Source organism: Gigantopelta aegis, chromosome 4 (assembly GCF_016097555.1).
Source record: "Gigantopelta aegis isolate Gae_Host chromosome 4, Gae_host_genome, whole genome shotgun sequence".
Taxonomy (NCBI): Eukaryota; Metazoa; Mollusca; class Gastropoda; order Neomphalida; family Peltospiridae; genus Gigantopelta; species Gigantopelta aegis.
Window position 1 is genome coordinate 116,071,101 of NC_054702.1, and position 18,467 is coordinate 116,089,567.

General features: G+C 37.0%; 3 protein-coding genes across 4 annotated transcripts in view; all 3 read left to right on the forward strand.

The window, feature by feature from the left end:
- The window catches only part of LOC121370209 (solute carrier family 22 member 15-like), a 15,573-nt gene extending 11,098 nt beyond the window's left edge, over positions 1-4,475 (forward strand). Inside the window, exons 7-9 of the mRNA XM_041495324.1 lie at positions 1,673-1,743; positions 3,046-3,153; positions 3,665-4,475. Coding sequence (XP_041351258.1) covers positions 1,673-1,743; positions 3,046-3,153; positions 3,665-4,405 — 920 coding nt within the window. The 3' untranslated portion in view covers positions 4,406-4,475. The remainder of the gene's footprint in view (positions 1-1,672; positions 1,744-3,045; positions 3,154-3,664) is intronic.
- Positions 4,476-10,922: 6,447 nt separating this feature from the next.
- On the forward strand, positions 10,923-13,787 carry LOC121372579. 2 transcript variants are annotated; one of them, XM_041498978.1, is made up of 3 exons: positions 10,923-11,746; positions 12,455-12,801; positions 13,104-13,787. In XM_041498978.1, exons 2-3 carry the CDS (start codon positions 12,514-12,516, stop codon positions 13,311-13,313), a joined length of 498 nt encoding a protein of 165 aa, XP_041354912.1. In that variant the 5' UTR covers positions 10,923-11,746; positions 12,455-12,513; the 3' UTR covers positions 13,314-13,787. The 2 variants fall into 2 exon arrangements, with proteins under 2 accessions (XP_041354912.1, XP_041354911.1); XM_041498977.1 differs by lacking the exon at positions 10,923-11,746 and having other exon boundaries at positions 12,130-12,801.
- Positions 13,788-14,660: 873 nt separating this feature from the next.
- Positions 14,661-18,467, forward strand: part of LOC121371866 (conserved oligomeric Golgi complex subunit 2-like) — a 36,517-nt gene continuing 32,710 nt past the window's right edge. Inside the window, exon 1 of the mRNA XM_041498076.1 lies at positions 14,661-14,818. Within this exon, the coding sequence (XP_041354010.1) occupies positions 14,738-14,818 (81 nt within the window). The 5' untranslated portion in view covers positions 14,661-14,737. The remainder of the gene's footprint in view (positions 14,819-18,467) is intronic.

The following is an 18,467-nucleotide window of genomic DNA, read 5'->3' on the forward strand; positions in this document are numbered from 1 at the left end:
GTACTGTACTGATAACACATTCGATGGATCTCTATCTATTGCCTCGTCTATACGAGGACGGTCATTTCCGAAGAGATCCTGTCCTGCATCTGAAAGAGGACTGGCATCCCCATACTATTTTATTAAATAAAAACTAGCGCAGGATAGAAACATATGCCACTAAAATCATTGTGGAACTAGGGTACCGTAGTCATCGGACAGCACTAGTAATTTATATCCAAAACGACCCCTACTTCTATAATATATTGTAAGGGCGAGGAGTTGTAGTATTTACTTATGTGGTGTATTGAAGGTTGCATGCAGCACATTTAGTGACAGAACCGAGCAGAACAGAACTTTATTTACTCTCAGGCCGTAAACCACGGCATATGAGGTACATAATACAAGTATACATATATTTTGACAAGATGGCAAACGTATAAGTATTTCACATAAATAAATAAATAAACAAATACATATATTTATATATACATACATACATACATACATACATACATACATAAAATATATATCAATATAGGTATTTTAGCCGGGGGACTTAAAGGTATTCATAATAAATTTACAGAAAATTGACAATTTACGAAGGACACATGGTGTTGTTGTCTTCTGTGGGATTTGATTTGGTGATGTATACTCAAGAACAAACTTCAAATCATACACTACCGTGAAAGGCCCAACTATTTTAAACAAAAAATAAAGTTTGTTTTTGTTTAACGACACCATTAGAGCACATTGATTAATCGGCTATTGGACACGTAGTCATCAGAGTAAACCCGCTGTCATTTTTCTAATGCAGCAAGGAATCCACAGACAGGAAAACACATACCACGGCCTTTGACCAGTTGTGGTGCACTCGTTGGAACGAGAGAAAAAATGGTTGTGAGTTTACTAGTATTTAAAATACTGAAAGGGTAGAAATGTTGTTAGTCTGACATTAATAGCTGTGTGTTTACTAGTATTTAATATACTGAAAGGGTAGAAATGTTGTTAGTTTTTAGGAAAGATTATAGCACAAATGACCATATTTTCTCCTTATATACATTACATGAAATAGTCAAACAACGAAAGAAAAAACTTTAATGCGCATTTATAGATTTTTCAAAAGCATTTGACACAGTATGGAGTACAGGCTTGTGGAGGGAAAAATTAAATTTAAATATAAATGGTAATTTTTTTAGAATTGTTACTAACATGTACAAAGACATCAAATCATGTGTGAATCACAATAACAAATGTTCTTCTTATTTTCTATGTCAAAACTGTGTGCGCCAGGGTGAGAACCTTTCTGCAATTCTGTTTGCTATATATCTGAATGACCTAGAAGATCTATTAAACGACAAACAATGTAACGGTATAAAACTGAACTATGAAAACAACCCTGATCTAGTTATGATAATTACTTTGTTACTTCAAGCTGACGACACTGTTGTTTTAGCAGACTCTCGATGATCTCCAGAAATCTTTAAATGTTTTCTCAGAATACTGTGATAAGTGGAAATTAATAGTTAATAGAGATAAAACCAAAATTGTTATCTTCGGAAGCACTAGTAGTTCAAGTTTAAAAAATGCTTAACTCTTTTAAATATTAGAATTAGAAACTTAAACATACCTGTTAACTGTCAGCTTAAGCTATTTGAAAGCACAATTGTTCCTATACTTCTGTATGGATCAGAAATCTGGGGATACGGCAACAACCAAATAATAGAGCCAATACAGCTAAATTTTCCGAGAGATATCTGGAGAGTTAGAAAAACTATTCCATTACCCATGATTTATGTTGAATTCGGTATTTACCCTTTAGAAATTAAAATAAAAACTAGAATGCTCAGTTTTTGGGCTTCATTGATAACAGGTAAATCAAGCAAAATTTCAGCTATACTATACAAATACATGCTAACAAATGCAACCGAACAAACGGGAAAATTCAAATGGTTAAATTACATTAATGAAACTCTAAACAAACTTGGATTGGGAAACTATTGGTTAAGTCATAACATAACTAATAAAAACGTGTTTATTAATACTGTATAGTACGAGTATGTCAAAGGTTAAAAGACCAATATTTGCAAATCTGACGTGATAACTTGAATATGTCTACAAAATGCTTTTCTTATAGAGTATTCAAAAGAACATTCTCGTTTGAAAAGCATCTTCTTCATTTACTTCATAAAATGCTAATTATTTTAAGTCACTTCCGAACAAGTAATCATTTTTTACATATCGAAACTGGGAGATGGCAAAATTTTGAACGAAAAGATAGACTATGTCCTCTATGTAACACCAATCTAGGTGATGAATTTCGCTATCTGTTTCAGTGTCCATATTTTGATAATAAAAGGAAATATACCAGGGGCGTAGGCTGGGGCCGGAGGGGGGGGGGGGGGTCGGGGGGTCGGACGCTGAAGCAAATGGTTCGCTTTCAGTACTAAAACATACAGGTTTATAAATATGGAGTTTCGGATGGTGCAAAAACAAAATAGAAAAAGGTCCACTTGGTTCATATTCGAACCTCCCACCCCACCCCAGGTCCAGATCACGCTACGCCCCTGTATACATAGGTAAATACTACAGTATTAGGCCAAACACAATCAAATGGAAACAACTCTTTACTTCTCCAAAAGTGTCTGTTATTAAAAAACTATGTATTTTTATTGATAGTATTAATTCTTTATTTAAAAATATTTATCAAAAGTAGATATTTCGAATTACTGTATATGTATTACACTATAAAATATATTTTGTTGCAAATGTATTAAACTATTTCAAAATATCTTATAGATATTAACACGGTCTTTAAAGATATGTTTGAAAAGTGTACATTTCGAATTATTGTAATTATATATAAAAAAAATACTATTCTGTAGTTTATTGTACTATTTTTGTTTTACTGCAGCTGCACAAAATGTGTGTAAATCACCTCCATGTATCACCGTATGGTGATCTGAGTGTAAATAAAGTTCTGTTCTGTTCTGTTCTGTTATTCCGCCATTAATAGTTGTGTGTTTACTAGTATTTAAAATACTGAAAGGGTAGAAATGTTGTTAGTCTGACATTAATAAGTGTGTGTTTATTTTCAGGAATCTCGGATACGGAGCCGCCAATACAGCTGCCAGAGTGGGTGGAATTATATCCCCATTTTTGTTCACAGCGTCTGTAAGTTGACAAAGTTAAATAGGAAATAGTCAAAAACAACTGGAAAAATAATCATAATAATAAAATACAACGATATGGATATTAACAATTAGAAATTAATTGAATATTGGTGTAACAGTAGAATACTACAGACCTGACGACTGTCTAGTGTTTATTCATTTGATGCTTCTGTAGTACAATACTGACCGCTAGCTTGAAAAAAACACATGTTACAGCATGTACGCACGTACACAAAAGAATTATACAACTTATGAAGCTCTCGCCCAATGGCTAGTAAAAGCACTTATCGGTGGGAAACATCAAACATTGGTAGCAATCTCGCGACAGTCCCTTTAAAACTGGTGACCGTTTACATCATGTTATGCAAAGTTAAAACCACGTTTATTGCATAAACATACAACATAATTATTAAACTTACGAAGCCCTCTTCTACTAATAAATAATACAACTAGTTATGAAGTTTTTGTAAAGTTTGTTAGTTTGCGTTGTTCAGTTGCTCTCGTTATTGCAGAACGACATTGGAATCCCGTTCATCGTGGTGGCGCTTCTGTTTGTCGTCTGCGTGACTTTCTCCCTGCTGCTGGACGAAACGAGAGGCACGCCCTTACAGGACACGCTGGTCGCGGGGCAACCAGGCGACAGACAACTGTGGAAGAAGACCATCCATGTAGAAGCACCACACAAACCGGACAAAATTGAAACACAAAACAATGCTGCGCTGGAAGCCATAGAATTATCGTCTGAAGAAACAAAAACAGTTGATAGGAAGACACAACCACAGAGCACAATTGATTGGAGCCCATACAATTGTGAGAAAATAGAATCTGGTCTGGGAAACACTGATTACAAAGAGAGCGATGTTGTTAAGGAAGTAGAGAAAGAAAACTCATCAATCAAAATGGAAGACTGCTCGACAAAATCAAACACGACGAAGAAGAATGCGACCGAAAGTAAGAGCGATATGAACCACACCGAGCTGTCCAGGAATGAAGACAGACAAGACGACTCTCACAGAACACAACACCCAGAGACAAGCGGTCAGAGAATCCTTTCCGACTCGGGTGGAACGGTTCCTAACAACAAACCAGTGGAGCGTTCAGAGCCCGCGGAGAAGTACATAACTACACTGTACACCACCAACCTGACACAGTCGTCTGGACATCGCAAGTCACACGGACAACAAGATCCGTGCAATCAGGTTTCCAATGTGCTGTTTGGAATGGACATGGAACATTACTATAGTCACTTGTAGATTTGGGATCATTTGTAGTGATTGTTGCATTCGTGTAAACAGAATATACATAAAACAGTTACTTTAACAATGTTAGCTTTGCTCGCTAAAGATTTTTATATAATGCGAAATATTGATCCTTCAAGTTTGTATACAACAGAATACATATAGACACTCGTAGTTATACACATATGAATGTACAAAAACACGCATATGCATATATGTATACATCCATCCATATATATACAAACATAATCTATGGTTATTTGGTGTCAGATACACACAGAGCAGAGAGAGAGAGAGAGAGAGAGAGAGAGAGAGAGAGAGAGAGAGAGAGAGAGAGAGAGAGAGAGAGAGAGAGAGGGGGGGGAGAGGGAGAAAGAAAAATATACAGAGACAAAAATTATCTGTTAAGAGAGATCCCACTGCTGTCACCAAAGAGGAATCGTCAAAGGATCTTCAATAGGCATTTGATATACTGGTGTAAATTATAAAAGTCGTGCTTAAAATTATTTACCTTACATTCACAAGAAATTACATACATATTCACAGGTGCAAATTGCCAGGTGTGGTAATTATTTGAATAACAACAGCTACGTGCTAACCGTTTCAGACTATTGTTATATTTAATCAGTGAAATCGAGACAACGGAATTATTGTTTGTTTATTCATCACAAAACTGTGAATCGAAGATTGAACTCACGCGTTTGGTTAATGGTATTATTTCAAAACGAACAGTGTACAAAACACATAAGCGTTGGAAGATATTGACAACTGGGGGAATGTGTGGGGGGGGGGGGGGGGGGACTGGAGGTGTAGGTTATTACGTTTGTGTTTTTGTTTAACGACACCACTAGAGCATATTTATAATCGGCTATTGGATATCAAACATTTGGTAATTCTGACACGTAGTCATCAGAGGAAACCCGCTACATTTTCCTAATAATCTGTTATATGTACTTTCACACAGACGGGAAAGCACATACCACGGTATTTGACCAGTTGTGATACACTAATTGGAACGAGAAAACATCCAATCAGTTGAATGTATCTACCGACGTGGGTCGATCCTACAATGCAAGCACCTTAAGCGAGTACTCAATCGATTCAGCTAAATAGAATTAACTGTTATGTATTTATAATCTTAATGTAAATTAGAAGAAAATGTATTTTTCAACAAATTTCCATGACAATGTCGGTGTTAACAACAAACTCATATTTTTTAATTAAGGGAGCATTTCGTTAAAAAAAAAGGTTGAACGGAAATAATTGTAAACCAGGGACGTACCCTCCGAGGGGCAGGGGGGAGGGGGTCAGTTGCCTCTGTGAGAATCTCACCTTTTTTTTTATACCAGAAAATAGTATACACATCTCAGGGTTTAATTTGTATAGTGTTTCATTTGTTTATAAAAAGCCCCCCCCCCCCCCCCCAGGAATTTGGTCAGGGTACGGCCCTGTAAACATATGAGTGTCTACCACGTATCTACAATTAACAAAAACTGAAAGTTAATGCAGACAAATGTATATCAATAGTGACGTATCTGACATGCAGGATTTCCTAATTAATAAGAAGTTATATAAATTATATTTTGGGATGCAACACCGGCCTCGGTGGCGTCGTGGCAGGCCATCGGTCTACAGGCTGGTAGGTACTGGGTTCGGATCCCAGTCGAGGCATGGGATTTTTAATCCAGATACCGACTCCAAACCCTGAGTGAGTGCTCCGCAAGGCTCAATGGGTAGGTGTAAACCACTTGCACCGACCAGTGATCCATAACTGGTTCAACAAAGGCCATGGTTTGTGCTATCCTGCCTGTGGGAAGTGCAAATAAAAGATCCCTTGCTGCTAATCGGAAGAGTAGCCCATGTAGTGGCGACAGCGGGTTTCCTCTCAAAATCTGTGTGGTCCTTAACCATATGTCTGACGCCATATAACCGTAAATAAAATGTGTTGAGTGCGTCGTTAAATAAAACACTTCTTTCTTGAGATGCAACATACAGACAGGAAATCGGTATTCCATGTGTACTAACGGTGCCTCATTACTTGTCGATTTGTTCATTTATGGACGTGCATACGAAACAAAGTTTCTAACTAATTTGCTTATCAAAATAGGAATCTTGATAAATGTCCACTTTTCGCTATATACTGATTTTCCCATTCATTAACAGTAGGATAATAAACCATCTTTGATTCATTTACCCATTGTCAGAGTTATAGTCCGTGGGCTGAAGGGGCCTACCTTGTACCACCCCCAACCCCACCCCACCTTACACACACACACACGAATTGACTAAACTATGTTTTTCTAACAGTTTTGGACTTATATTTTAGGATTATGAATGTTAACATTAGATAAACTGGGACGCACTATGGGGTTTTTTGGAATTATAATTATGGGTTAGGGATACAAAATATGAATATAACTTAAGTTTAAATTAACAAAGAATACTCTGTGACCACTCAAAATATTGGTATCGGTTACCTCTGTTCGTTGTGTGTATATTATAATTATTGTGTCATTATGTAGGTCACTAACGGTCAAAAGGTCACAGATTTCAATCAATGCTTAAAATCTGAGATATAAGCCTTTATTTGATTAGTACTCTCTTAATATTTAATAATTTTTTTGTGTTAACAACTTGAAAACTGTAGGGGACATATCGTGCAACAAATCAGAAGTGTTAGTGTTCATTTATTTTGCAAAGTAGTGTTTGCGTGACAAATGGAAAAAGATCGTATTTTTAACGTTAACAAAAAGGTAGCTGTAGCTAAGGGGAAATGAAAATGGTCAGATCTCTAAACCAGATCAGTGCATACTAGCAAGCTGACATTCCACATATTGATATTGGTGAGAGGTACACGCATACCAGTGAAATATTCAATTTGGGTCAATAGATAGGTCATTAGAGGTCAAAAATTCACAGATTTCAGGCAATGCTTAAAATATGACAATTATTTTTTAGTGTTAACAACTTGAAAACTGTAGGCGACATATCTTGCAACAAATCCGAAGTTTTAGTGTTCATTTATTTTTCAATGTAGTGTTTGCGTGACAAATGGGAAAAGGTCATATTGTAGCTGTAACTAAGGGGAAATAAAAATGGTCATTTAACAAAACCAGATCAGTGTATACTAGCAAGCTGACATTCCACATATTGGTATTAGTGAGAGGTACACGCACACCAGTGAAATATTCAATTGGGGTCAATAGGTAGGTCATCAGAGATCAATTATTTTTATGCTAACAACTTAAAAACTGTTCATTAATGTTTTTAGTTGGTTTGCATGATATTAGCAACAAAAAAAATACAAAAAAATACTATCATGCTATGAGAGAACTATGAATGGTTGTAACATTAAACCATATACTAGAAAATGAATATTCCAATTGTTTATATTGGTGTTAACCATAGACAGAGAGAGAAAGATATAGACACACACACACACACACACACACACACACACACACACACACAGAGACACACAGAGACACACACACACACACACAGACACACACAGACACACACACACACACATACACACATACATACACACACACAAACACACACACACACATACACACAGAGAGAGAGAGAAACACACACACACACACATACACGCGCACACGCACACACACACACACACACACACACACACACACAGAGAGAGAGGGGGAAGCAGTAGAGCACAGCATAGACACACCTGTAAAATATCTTGGTTCACCAGAGATTAATAATTAATCACTGTCGCTATCACTACTTGATACTTCTTTACTGTCACTGCAGCTGTCATCATTGTCATCATCACTGCCTTCCTCTTCGTTGTCTGTGTTGTATTGGACCTCCTGTAGGATATCAGCCAATGTAGGTGGCAGGATTTCCCCATCACACCACTTTGGTCCCAGTCTTCCTCCATGTCCACCAGCAGTAATCCACCCATTATTGTCTGTGGGTTCAGGAATATCGGATTTGGGTGTATGGGCTCTCTTCCAAATCCCTACTTGATAGTTTACCCTTTTAATGTGTTCACGCTGGCAAACTTATGGCGGTGGTAAAGTTGACCGGTCGGCAATTTTCCTGGGGTCGAGTTTGTTTCCTGTCAGCCCACACTTTGACATTAACATAGACAAAACGAAGGCCATCCACTTTGGTGGTGGATGTCATCTGATACATCCTGCAAGTAAATGCGACTAAGCTATGAAACAGACCCTCAGTGACTTGCCAGGACCAACGAACAGAGGTCACTAATACCAATTTTTTAATGGTCACAAAATATTCTCTGTTAATTTAAATTATGTCCATTTTTGTTATCCCTACCCCATAATTCTAATTCCAAACATCTTGCGTTATGGTTCACTTTAACCCCTCCAAAACCATAGTGCGTCCCAGTTTATCAAATGTTAACATTCATAATCCTAACATATAGGTTCGAAACTGTTAGAAAAACATAGTTTAGTCAATTCGAGAGGATGGGGTTGCAAGGTGGGCCCCTTCAGCCCACGGACTATTATACCTTAGGTTTTATAAATTGGTTCAAACTGACCCGGCCTTTTAGCCTACAGAGCTGTCAAAAAGGAATAACTCAATAGCTTCCTTTTTTTTTCTTTTTAATGTTGAGCCATATTAGTAATTTCTTCTGCTTCAGCGTTTGGTGTCCGTAGATTCCGGTTTGTCGGTAAAATTAAAGGAGGAATTCTGGAAATTTTCGAACACTGATAGACAATAAAAGATCATTTCACGATATGCAAGGCGCACCGCTGTCTAAAATTATACATTATTTTGACATAGCAGGCGTGAATCCGTGGTGGTACGCACTTTTTTTATCGCCGACGTCAAAGAAAAGAAAAAAGAAACGCCTGTTCAGACACCTCTTTCCATGCCTGGTGCCCCCCCCCCCAATACCCCCCCAAACACCCCCCCCCCCCATCCCCCCCCCCCCCACCTCCCCCCACCCCAACCCCCCGGATCCGCGTTTGCATGATGCATACGTTTTCAACAAACAACAACAACAAAACACTTTATTACTCCATTGGTCATATTATATGACATGACCGAGAAGACATTTGTCATAGAAAAACAAATAATAATGTAACACTCGAGGGATATTGTAGTTTCCTGCAACACAGTATTTAAATTTTAAGAAGTTATTTTATAAATGATTGTTACAAATTGAGATAGATTTCTTAACGTGAACTTTTAAAATATTTGTTCTGATCAAACGTTTTTTAACTTAATACGACAAAAACATGGACTGATAAAAAGATAATGCTATTCATCACCTAATTCCTTTTTGAAAGGAAAAGGAAATGTTTTATTTTCGATTAGCAGCAAGGGATCTTTTCTATGCACCATCCCACAGACAGGATAGTACATGCCACGGCCTTTGTTACACCAGTTGTGGAGCACTAGTTGGAACGAAAAATAGCTCAATGGGCCCACTGACGGAAATTGATCCTAGATCGATCGCGCATCAGACTAGCGCTGTACCACTGAGCTACGTCCCGTTCCCCTAATTAATGTTGGTTACAAAGGATACATTTTCTTTCTTCTCGTCGTCTAATTAATGTTGGTTACAAAGGATACATATTCTTTCTTCTCGTCGTCTAATTAATGTTGGTTACAAAGGATACATTTTCTTTCTTCACGTCGTCTATTTTCCCACCTGCCTTTTTCAACAGGGAGTTGGTGCTTACCTAATCTCAATTTTGGTTACAAAGGATACATTTTCTTTCTTCTCGTCGTCTATTTTCCCACCTGCCCTTTTCAACAGGGCGTTGGTGCTTACCTAATCTCAATTTTGGTTACAAAGGATACATTTTCTTTCTTCTCGTCGTCTATTTTCCCCACCTGCCCTTTTCAACAGGGAGTTGGTGCTTACCTAATCTCAATTTTGTAACAGGTATTTATAGACGCTTAGGTAACAAGAGTAGGTAATTTTCTAAATTAATATTTCATTTAATAATACGATAAAAGAGAGATTTGGAGGAATTTGACACTAAAGCTTTTTCTATCATATCTAATTTAATAAAACCCCATATTTCTGAACAATAAGTAAGAATAGGATGTAATCTGAAAACAAATCAAAATTAACACTTTCATAATCGTATCTCCACACAGAGCAGAGCCTAATGACCGTTTTGACAAGGTCATGTTTGCTTCCATGAATCACTGACGGGTATTTTGCTTATACGATTATTGTCACACACATGCACGGATCATCCTACTTTGTTTTGTAAGATGATTGCCAATGCCAACAGTTGTTTCACTAATGTAAACCTACACAAGACCGAGCTCAACAGATATTTGACAGTTGTCGTGACATGCTCTAATGAATCGCCGTCAAACCAATGACTCGCTCGATGCGCGGTCAGCGTGGGATCGATCCCCGTCGGTGGGCCCATTTGGGCTATTTCTCGTTCCAGCCAGAGCACCACAAATGGTATATCAAAGGCCGTGGTATGTACTGCCCTGTCTGTGGGATGGTGCATATAAAAGATCCCTTGCTGCTAATCGAAAAGAGTAGCCCATGAAGTGGCGACAGCGGGTTTCCTCTCTGAATATCTGTGTGCTCCTTAACTATATGTCCGACGCCATATAACCGTAACTAAAATGCGTTGAGTGCGTTGTTAAATAAAACATTTCTTTCTTTCTTACAATTGCTTACAATTGTACCACATTTGGCAATTCGAAATCCTCTGTCGGAAACTAGAGGTAATATTGTATATGGAGATAAACATAATGTTAAACAGGCATTTCTCTGTCTTTAATAATGTGTTTATTAGACATCAGCACAAAGTCTTTGAGAAAATATGGCAGTTTTTTAAAAAGCTATAAGCCTACATGAGTATTTCCATAATTTTAGGCCAAATCCCAGGATAAAGTGTCTTTATTTTGGTATACTATGTGGTTAAATTTAATCAGTTTTTATAATTTGTGCAATTGTACCATCTCTACTTTCGATGTATAGCCAATATATATAATAACTATGAGAATTTAATGCACATCGGTACTGAATATGATGTAGTGTTTCGCAGATTTCAATGTCCCAACACTGGGATGACGCACTTCTAAGTAAAATAAATTGCGCCAATCCAGCAAATCTGTATTTGCTTTTATATTAATTAGCACACATTTAAGTAGTATTATTACTTAAAATATAAATGTTTAAATATTTTATTGTAAAAGCACATATAATGACGTCACGTAGTGTGTCCCTAAGGGTTTGTCACCTACATGACAAACAGTGAATTGTACCCAATATAAAGCCTAACAAGATGCGATATTCAGTTGCAGGCGCATGCGTGTTTTGCCTTTTGAGTGTACTACAGCATGGATGGTTTTTGAAGTCTGCCCATTATAAAGGTAATCTAGAGATCATTAATAACCATATAGATTTCAATACGTGTTTTAATTAATTGTCATCTACGTGACAGCTATTACTCAGAAAGTTTGGGTGACTGAAGTGAAGCTAATACATCGATAGATGCGTGATAATGTAAGGTTTACTTCGCCATATAATGAGCGACAGTACCTGCTTTACCACACCAGTACAACTGTGGTAAATACAATTTGTCAACTACATGACGGTCAACTACCTGACATTCAGCTGTCACGTAGGTGACTGAATGTCACGTTAATGACAAAATGTGGTGCTTGCTAGAAAATAAATTGATACAACCAATAACCGCTATTAACAATATATATTAGATCTATATCAGTTTGTTTATGGTGTCTATAGATAAAATAATAACGTGCACGCAACTCTTGGTGTTATTTAAACATTACTATAAAATAGATTATGATCGCTCGCCAACATTCAGTGGGGCGGGATCTAGCTCAGTCGGTAGAGCGCTCGCTCGAGGTCCTTCGGTCGACGAAGGATCGAATCGCCTCGGGGGAACCAATTCTCTGATTGGGCTTTTTCCCGTTCCAACCAGTGCACCACGACTGGTATACCAAAGGCCGTGGTATCTGCTATCCTGTCTGTGGGAAAGTGCATATAAAAGATCCCTTGCTCTGTGCGTGACTTATCCTGCTTCTGCTCTACACCAGTACACTGTAACTGTTTAGGTGCTCACAGTGTGAAGATGCCATCGCTAAGAGCTCCTCCTGCTTAGCAAGCTTCACCAATGCATCCCATCCCTGAGGCAGACGTTTTGATGCAAGCTGATGTCCAGCCAGAAGTATTGGCACGTAACCGTGATGAGTCAGGTAGTGAAGCCACAGCACCTAATCCACCTCCCATCGCAGAGACAAGTGGTCCTGATGAAACCACAGTACTTCAGCATGAAGCAGCTCCTAACCCACCTCCCAGTGCAGAGTCAGTTAATGGTGAAGCATCTCCCAGTACCAAAGTAGATGTTGGGGATTATGTTGTCGTCAATCTGGGATCAGCAGGAAAACATTACATCGGACAGGTAAAAGTCAACCGAGTACAAAACTGTGTTAATGACACCCAGATAACTATAAAGTCTATGACACCATTAAAGCAAATATACTGCTGTTCATAATTAACACACCCACTGTATCTTCTACATATTTTATATCCGGAACAAAGAACCTACTGCAAGGTAAAAGGGCTAGGGCTACAAGTTTCACATTAAGGTACTATAATATGTAGTTGGCATCTCATATATACATAACTACATCATATACTTACTGCCAAGAATACTAATTGTAGTAACAGTTAGCATATATAATATGTGTGTGTGTGTTTCAGATTAAAGAGTTTGCAGATGATCTCTCCAATGAAATTTCCATTAGCTTCATGACCACACAGGGGAGCGCAACGTACTACTGCTGGCCTAATATAGAAGACCTATCCTGGGAGCAGCAAAGCAGTATCTGTTATGTTCTTGGTGCACCAATATGTGTTACTATGCCCAGAAACAAACGCAGGAAGTGTTACCAATTTCAGGGCGGGATCTAGCTCAGTCGGTTGAGCACTCGCCCGAGGTTGACATGGTGTTATTTTTTGTTATATTAATATGTCAGTGTTTGACACTATTATGTTGCCAACCAGGTATTAAAATGGTGCTAAGTAGCCAGCATGGTATTATTCATCAGGTGCTATTATGTTATAGTTAATATGTCAGTGGTTGACTGATTCCTGTAAGTTTAAAAAAAATTTTTTATTACATTGCATAGTAGATGTTTTTCGTTTTCTATAGGTAACTGGGGTAGTATCCCGGTATATTAATTGTTAAATACATTTTAAAATGTAGCATCCACTACAAGTCGTAGTGCAATAATTCCTGTCAGCGTGACTTTCATATATATAAATATAAGTGATGCAACTTTGTTAATTATATTTATATTATTGTATGCGTCAAAAAGTTGTGCCAATGTGCCATTTAGTTAAATGTTTTATGCATTTCATTTACCTCAGTTGTGTGGCCATCTGTTTGCCTAACATGACGTGACGTCTGTGATTGTATTTAGTTAGTTAATATACTACTTCAATCTTTTATTGTGTTGATATATTTTAATAGTTTACATCTATATAACTAACACAACTACCATAAAGGTGATACTTTAGTTAGGCGAAGAACACTGCACAATACTTCTAAAATGAAAACTTGGTACTGCTCAACCATGGTGTCGACACCTACAATGTTATCTTTAGCTCATCAGATCACTTAAAATGAGAATGCACAGTAATAACACATAATAGGAAACTTAATTATTGGGCATCATCAAAATGTGTTCCAGTCTTGCATCACATTTAAACATTTAAACTCCATGACATGATATCACCTACATGATGTGTAATTTGTCACCTACATGATACTGTGTCACCTACATGACGGAGTCATTAATTAACATTGCTTAATCAAGGTAATTAATGCAAATTTAGGTCTGCTGAATATATTTGCATTATGCCCATATATCATTTTCTTGAATAAATACTATACACAAGAATTCAAAACAATTTATTAAATAAATACAAAATATCCAAAATGAGCCTGAAATTATAGAAATAGTCACATAGTTTGTTTAGGCCTATATTTACACCAGTTCCATCAACTAAACTGAAGGAACAACTACAATTAACATTTTCCGACACAACATATTATGGATTTTTATAATCGATCATTGGTCAGAGCCAAACCGATCAATTTTCTATTAAATCGATCGTTGGTACTGGTAGCCTACATCTGCAAGTCACCGACTACAACTTCATTCGTGACGATGTCCGAGTAAAAACGAAGCAAACCGAAATTGGCCGAGGTGTTCCGAATGCTAATCTAAACGTAGCGTTGAAGAAATAATGGTGTACGACGATTGAACCAGTCTATGCAAATGTTACGTTGCAGTGTTTGCACAGTTTATGTTTTGAGTTAAATTTCAGCTATGACTGTTGATGCAGGGAAGGGGTTTACCCTTCCATCAGGACCATCCAATTTATGTTTTGACAAAGAAGAATTTATGAAAGTAAGTTCACATGTTAACTGATGCTCTGCAAAAAAGCCTTTAAAAGGGGTCTTCTTCAAGAATTTTTTGACTGGGGTTGTTGGGGGGGGGGGGGGGGGGGGGGGGGGGGGTCAGTAACTTAGGGATCTTTTTATATGCACTTTCCTACACATGACTGAACATACCATGGGCTTTGATATGCCAGTCGTCAGGCACTGGTTGGGACTGAAAACCGCAATCACAGAATTGTTCCTCCTTGGAGGTTTGATCCTGGAACCCAAGCACTTCAGGCAAGTGCTCTCCCAAAAGCTGGATCCCGCCCAGGACTAGATATGATAACGTAAAACAGACATTGACACAATCTTCTGTTCAGCAGATAACTGAGACGTAGGCGAAAGTTTGTTAAAATACCGTAACTAGCCCAAGACTAGTTCATCAAGATTAACCTTGTATGCAAATGCACAAGGTTAATCTGGCGAAGGCATTAGGCAGGTCAATATAGCGCCAAAATACCCATACATAAACAAAATTGCAACAAAACGTTTTATTGCCATTTTTTGTACTTTCAGACATACTGAATAACATTAAAAGTTGGACAGAAATGGAGCACGGGAAAGCAAAAAATCTGACTTTAAAACAAAGCAGCTGACAGCGCCTTATTTTGCTATATTTCACTATTTCCAAAGCGTTACCCTGAGGTTTTAAATGTACCATTATGTATTCTGTACTTAAGGTGATCTTAACGCTAAGATCGCTTCATGGAACGAGTCCCGGAATCAGTTAGCATCCTTCAGGGCTCGAAACTCGCCAAAATATATGGTGGCCCCCCAAAAAATATCTAGGCTACTAAAATTTCATTTTCAGTGGCCCAAACTTACTTTAGGTAGCCCAAACATGAAATATTCAGGTTTTAAGCGAAATATTTACGTAAGCATATGAAATGTGCTTCTAGATAGCAAAGATATCAACATACATGATATTGAAATGAAACATTAAAAGTAAACACTGGCTTGAGCAAATTATTTACTTATCTTGTACATATTTTACAAAATATCTGAACTTAATAATTTTTTCTTTACATCATCAACAGAAAATTGCATGGTGTGACTCATCTCCCAGGGATAGCTCACGTATAATTAAATAATAAAAAAAAAACTGAGGTACATAATTGTTATTCATATGTTAGCAAAGTGTAACTGTTCATGTGTTCAGTGTTTAATATAAGTATTTGTAAGAAATGGATACAAACGAAGTGCGGGTAAGGTTTGTCTTATCCTGATAGAACCTAACTTCATTTGCGCCAGACAGAACTGAAAAACAAATTAAAATTCCTTGGCTTGCTTGCTTTTTTTCCTTTGCTTCTTGCTGTGCGTTTAAGAAAATAATTCCACCCGGCAGAGGACATCATGATCGTGATTTTACTCCGAAAATGGTAACAATTCATTTCATTAGTCAATTCAGTAGACACCAAATTAACTGGTCAGTTAAAACCCCCAATTAAAACGAGATCTAAAAAACCAAAAACCAAACAGAAATCAGAACACCACAAAGCATGTAACAAAACCTAAGACGGCATTAGGGAATGTTAGGATTTTATCACGTATTCGACCGAGATGTTCCAAATGATTACGACCTAGATCAGAATGACTGCATTTGGTCTACAAAATCAATATTTATAATATAAATAAATGTTGGCAAATTACGGTAAGCCGATCTGTTCAGTTCTGTGACCCACAAGCAAAATTTTAATGTGGAATAAATACATGTCATACAATTATTAATAGTAGCTCATATATTATAGAAAGAAGATAGCCCAAATAATATTATTTGGGCAACTGACACCATTATTTTTCAATATTTAAGTTGCCCAAACAGGGCTTTGGTCGCATTTGGCGACCTGGCCAAAGGCCGTTTCGAGCCCTGGTACTTGCCATGTGTACTTGAACTTTATTTCCACAGTTAAGCCTCGCACATGGCCAGGTGTCCTTTGCTGGACCAGGAATTCCTCATTAAAATTAATTTTAAAAACCATGTCTTGCCCAGTCAGTCAGGGCCAACAACATAAAGGTTGTTTAGTTTAACTGACTGTTAATCTGCTGTTGGTACAAAAAAAATGAAAGTGACCGGCAGGTATGTATGCAGGACATTGTACAGGGGCGGGGACGTAGACTGCTAAGCGATGTTTATAGAACAGTTCTCCGGACAATATTTTGTTTTTAAGTCGCTTAACTCAGGGGCAGTTCAACAAACCCACCTCTCCACCCCCACCCTACACACATTCTTGACCAGGCTACAACATGTAACTTGTAAGGGCCAAATTTTAAAATTGTATTTTCAAAACATTTGTACTGTTCATTAGTTTTGGCTGCTATATTCAAGAATGTTGCACAATGATGAATTTACAAAAAATGACCAAAAAACCCATTTGCACTAGCGATTGCTTAACAGATGATTACAGTAAATGCCTTTGTGAAACTGGCCCTGAGTCACCAATAGATTAGGTATATCAACATTTTAATAAACCTTGTATATTAGACCTTAAAATTTACATGGTAGGTTTCCCATAGGGTGGCTGTCTGTCACTTTTTAAGGTGTATAACAATATAATGTGTACGAATTGTTCATTGTCCATTTAAGTTAACTAACAAGAATATTTATCAATGGTTTAAAAAATGTCTTTTAAGAGATTATCCACAAATATTTTTAAAATAATATATTTCATTTTAGCTGAACATACTAAAATGTTTAAAATCATGGACATGATTCATAGGTTCAACAACATTTACTTCATCCCAAGATTACTGGGATTCACGTGAAATGAAGCCCATAAATTTTAAAACAGGAACATTTGCCATATTTAAGACTATTGAAATTAATTCAGATAATATCTTAATAGAAATGTTCCCTGGGAGAACAAATGACATCTGATTTACTGTGTAACTGGAGGAAATTTTATAACGAGAGATTTTAAAAGAAATTTAAGTAAAGATTCATCATCATGTTTGCTCTCATTAGATAAATAACAATAACAATGAAATAAAATGAAATAAAATAAAATAAACAAATAAACCTACATATTAATTGATACCATACATCATTTTTGTGTAATTAATAACTCGATAATATGAAACCTGTGCAGTGGCTTCCCAAAGAATCCATTACCTAAAGACTGAAATTTTACATGGAGTAAACATCAGGTATCCATTAAAATAACCCAAAGCAGACAGTTATATCTATAGGCGTCAGGTGTACCCCTCCCCTTTCCTTGACTATGAAACGGCTAGGTGTCTAGAATATATATAAGCACTGCCCTTCATCAGATGAAATTAAAATTAATAACTGTTCCTCCTGCGCTACATAATGGTATTGAAACATGTGTTGCCTTGCATGTATGTAGTCTGCTACTACCGTAACTTGGACTTTTCCCCTTTATATATATCCATGTATAGCATACATTTTTTTTTCAGCGTCTTAATGTGAGTCCCAGTCTTAATTTTAGATAAACCTTTATCTTCTCCAAGATGGTATTTTTTTTAGGCTTGGACCTTACATATGGAAATTCCTGGTAGGCCTACACTTCTTTTCTGGTATGATAGCTTTTTCTTGATGACCAGTTGAATACATAATATGTACATATATACAATATAGACAATTTGGCACTAACAATTTA

Excerpts from the sequence above, each read along its gene's own strand:
- LOC121372579 (XM_041498978.1), top strand. The coding sequence starts at position 12,514 with ATGCATCCCATCCCTGAGGCAGACGTTTTGATGCAAGCTGATGTCCAG. Across the intron at positions 12,802-13,103 it reads GAAAACATTACATCGGACAG|ATTAAAGAGTTTGCAGATGA; the intron begins GTAAAAGTCAAC and ends TGTGTGTTTCAG.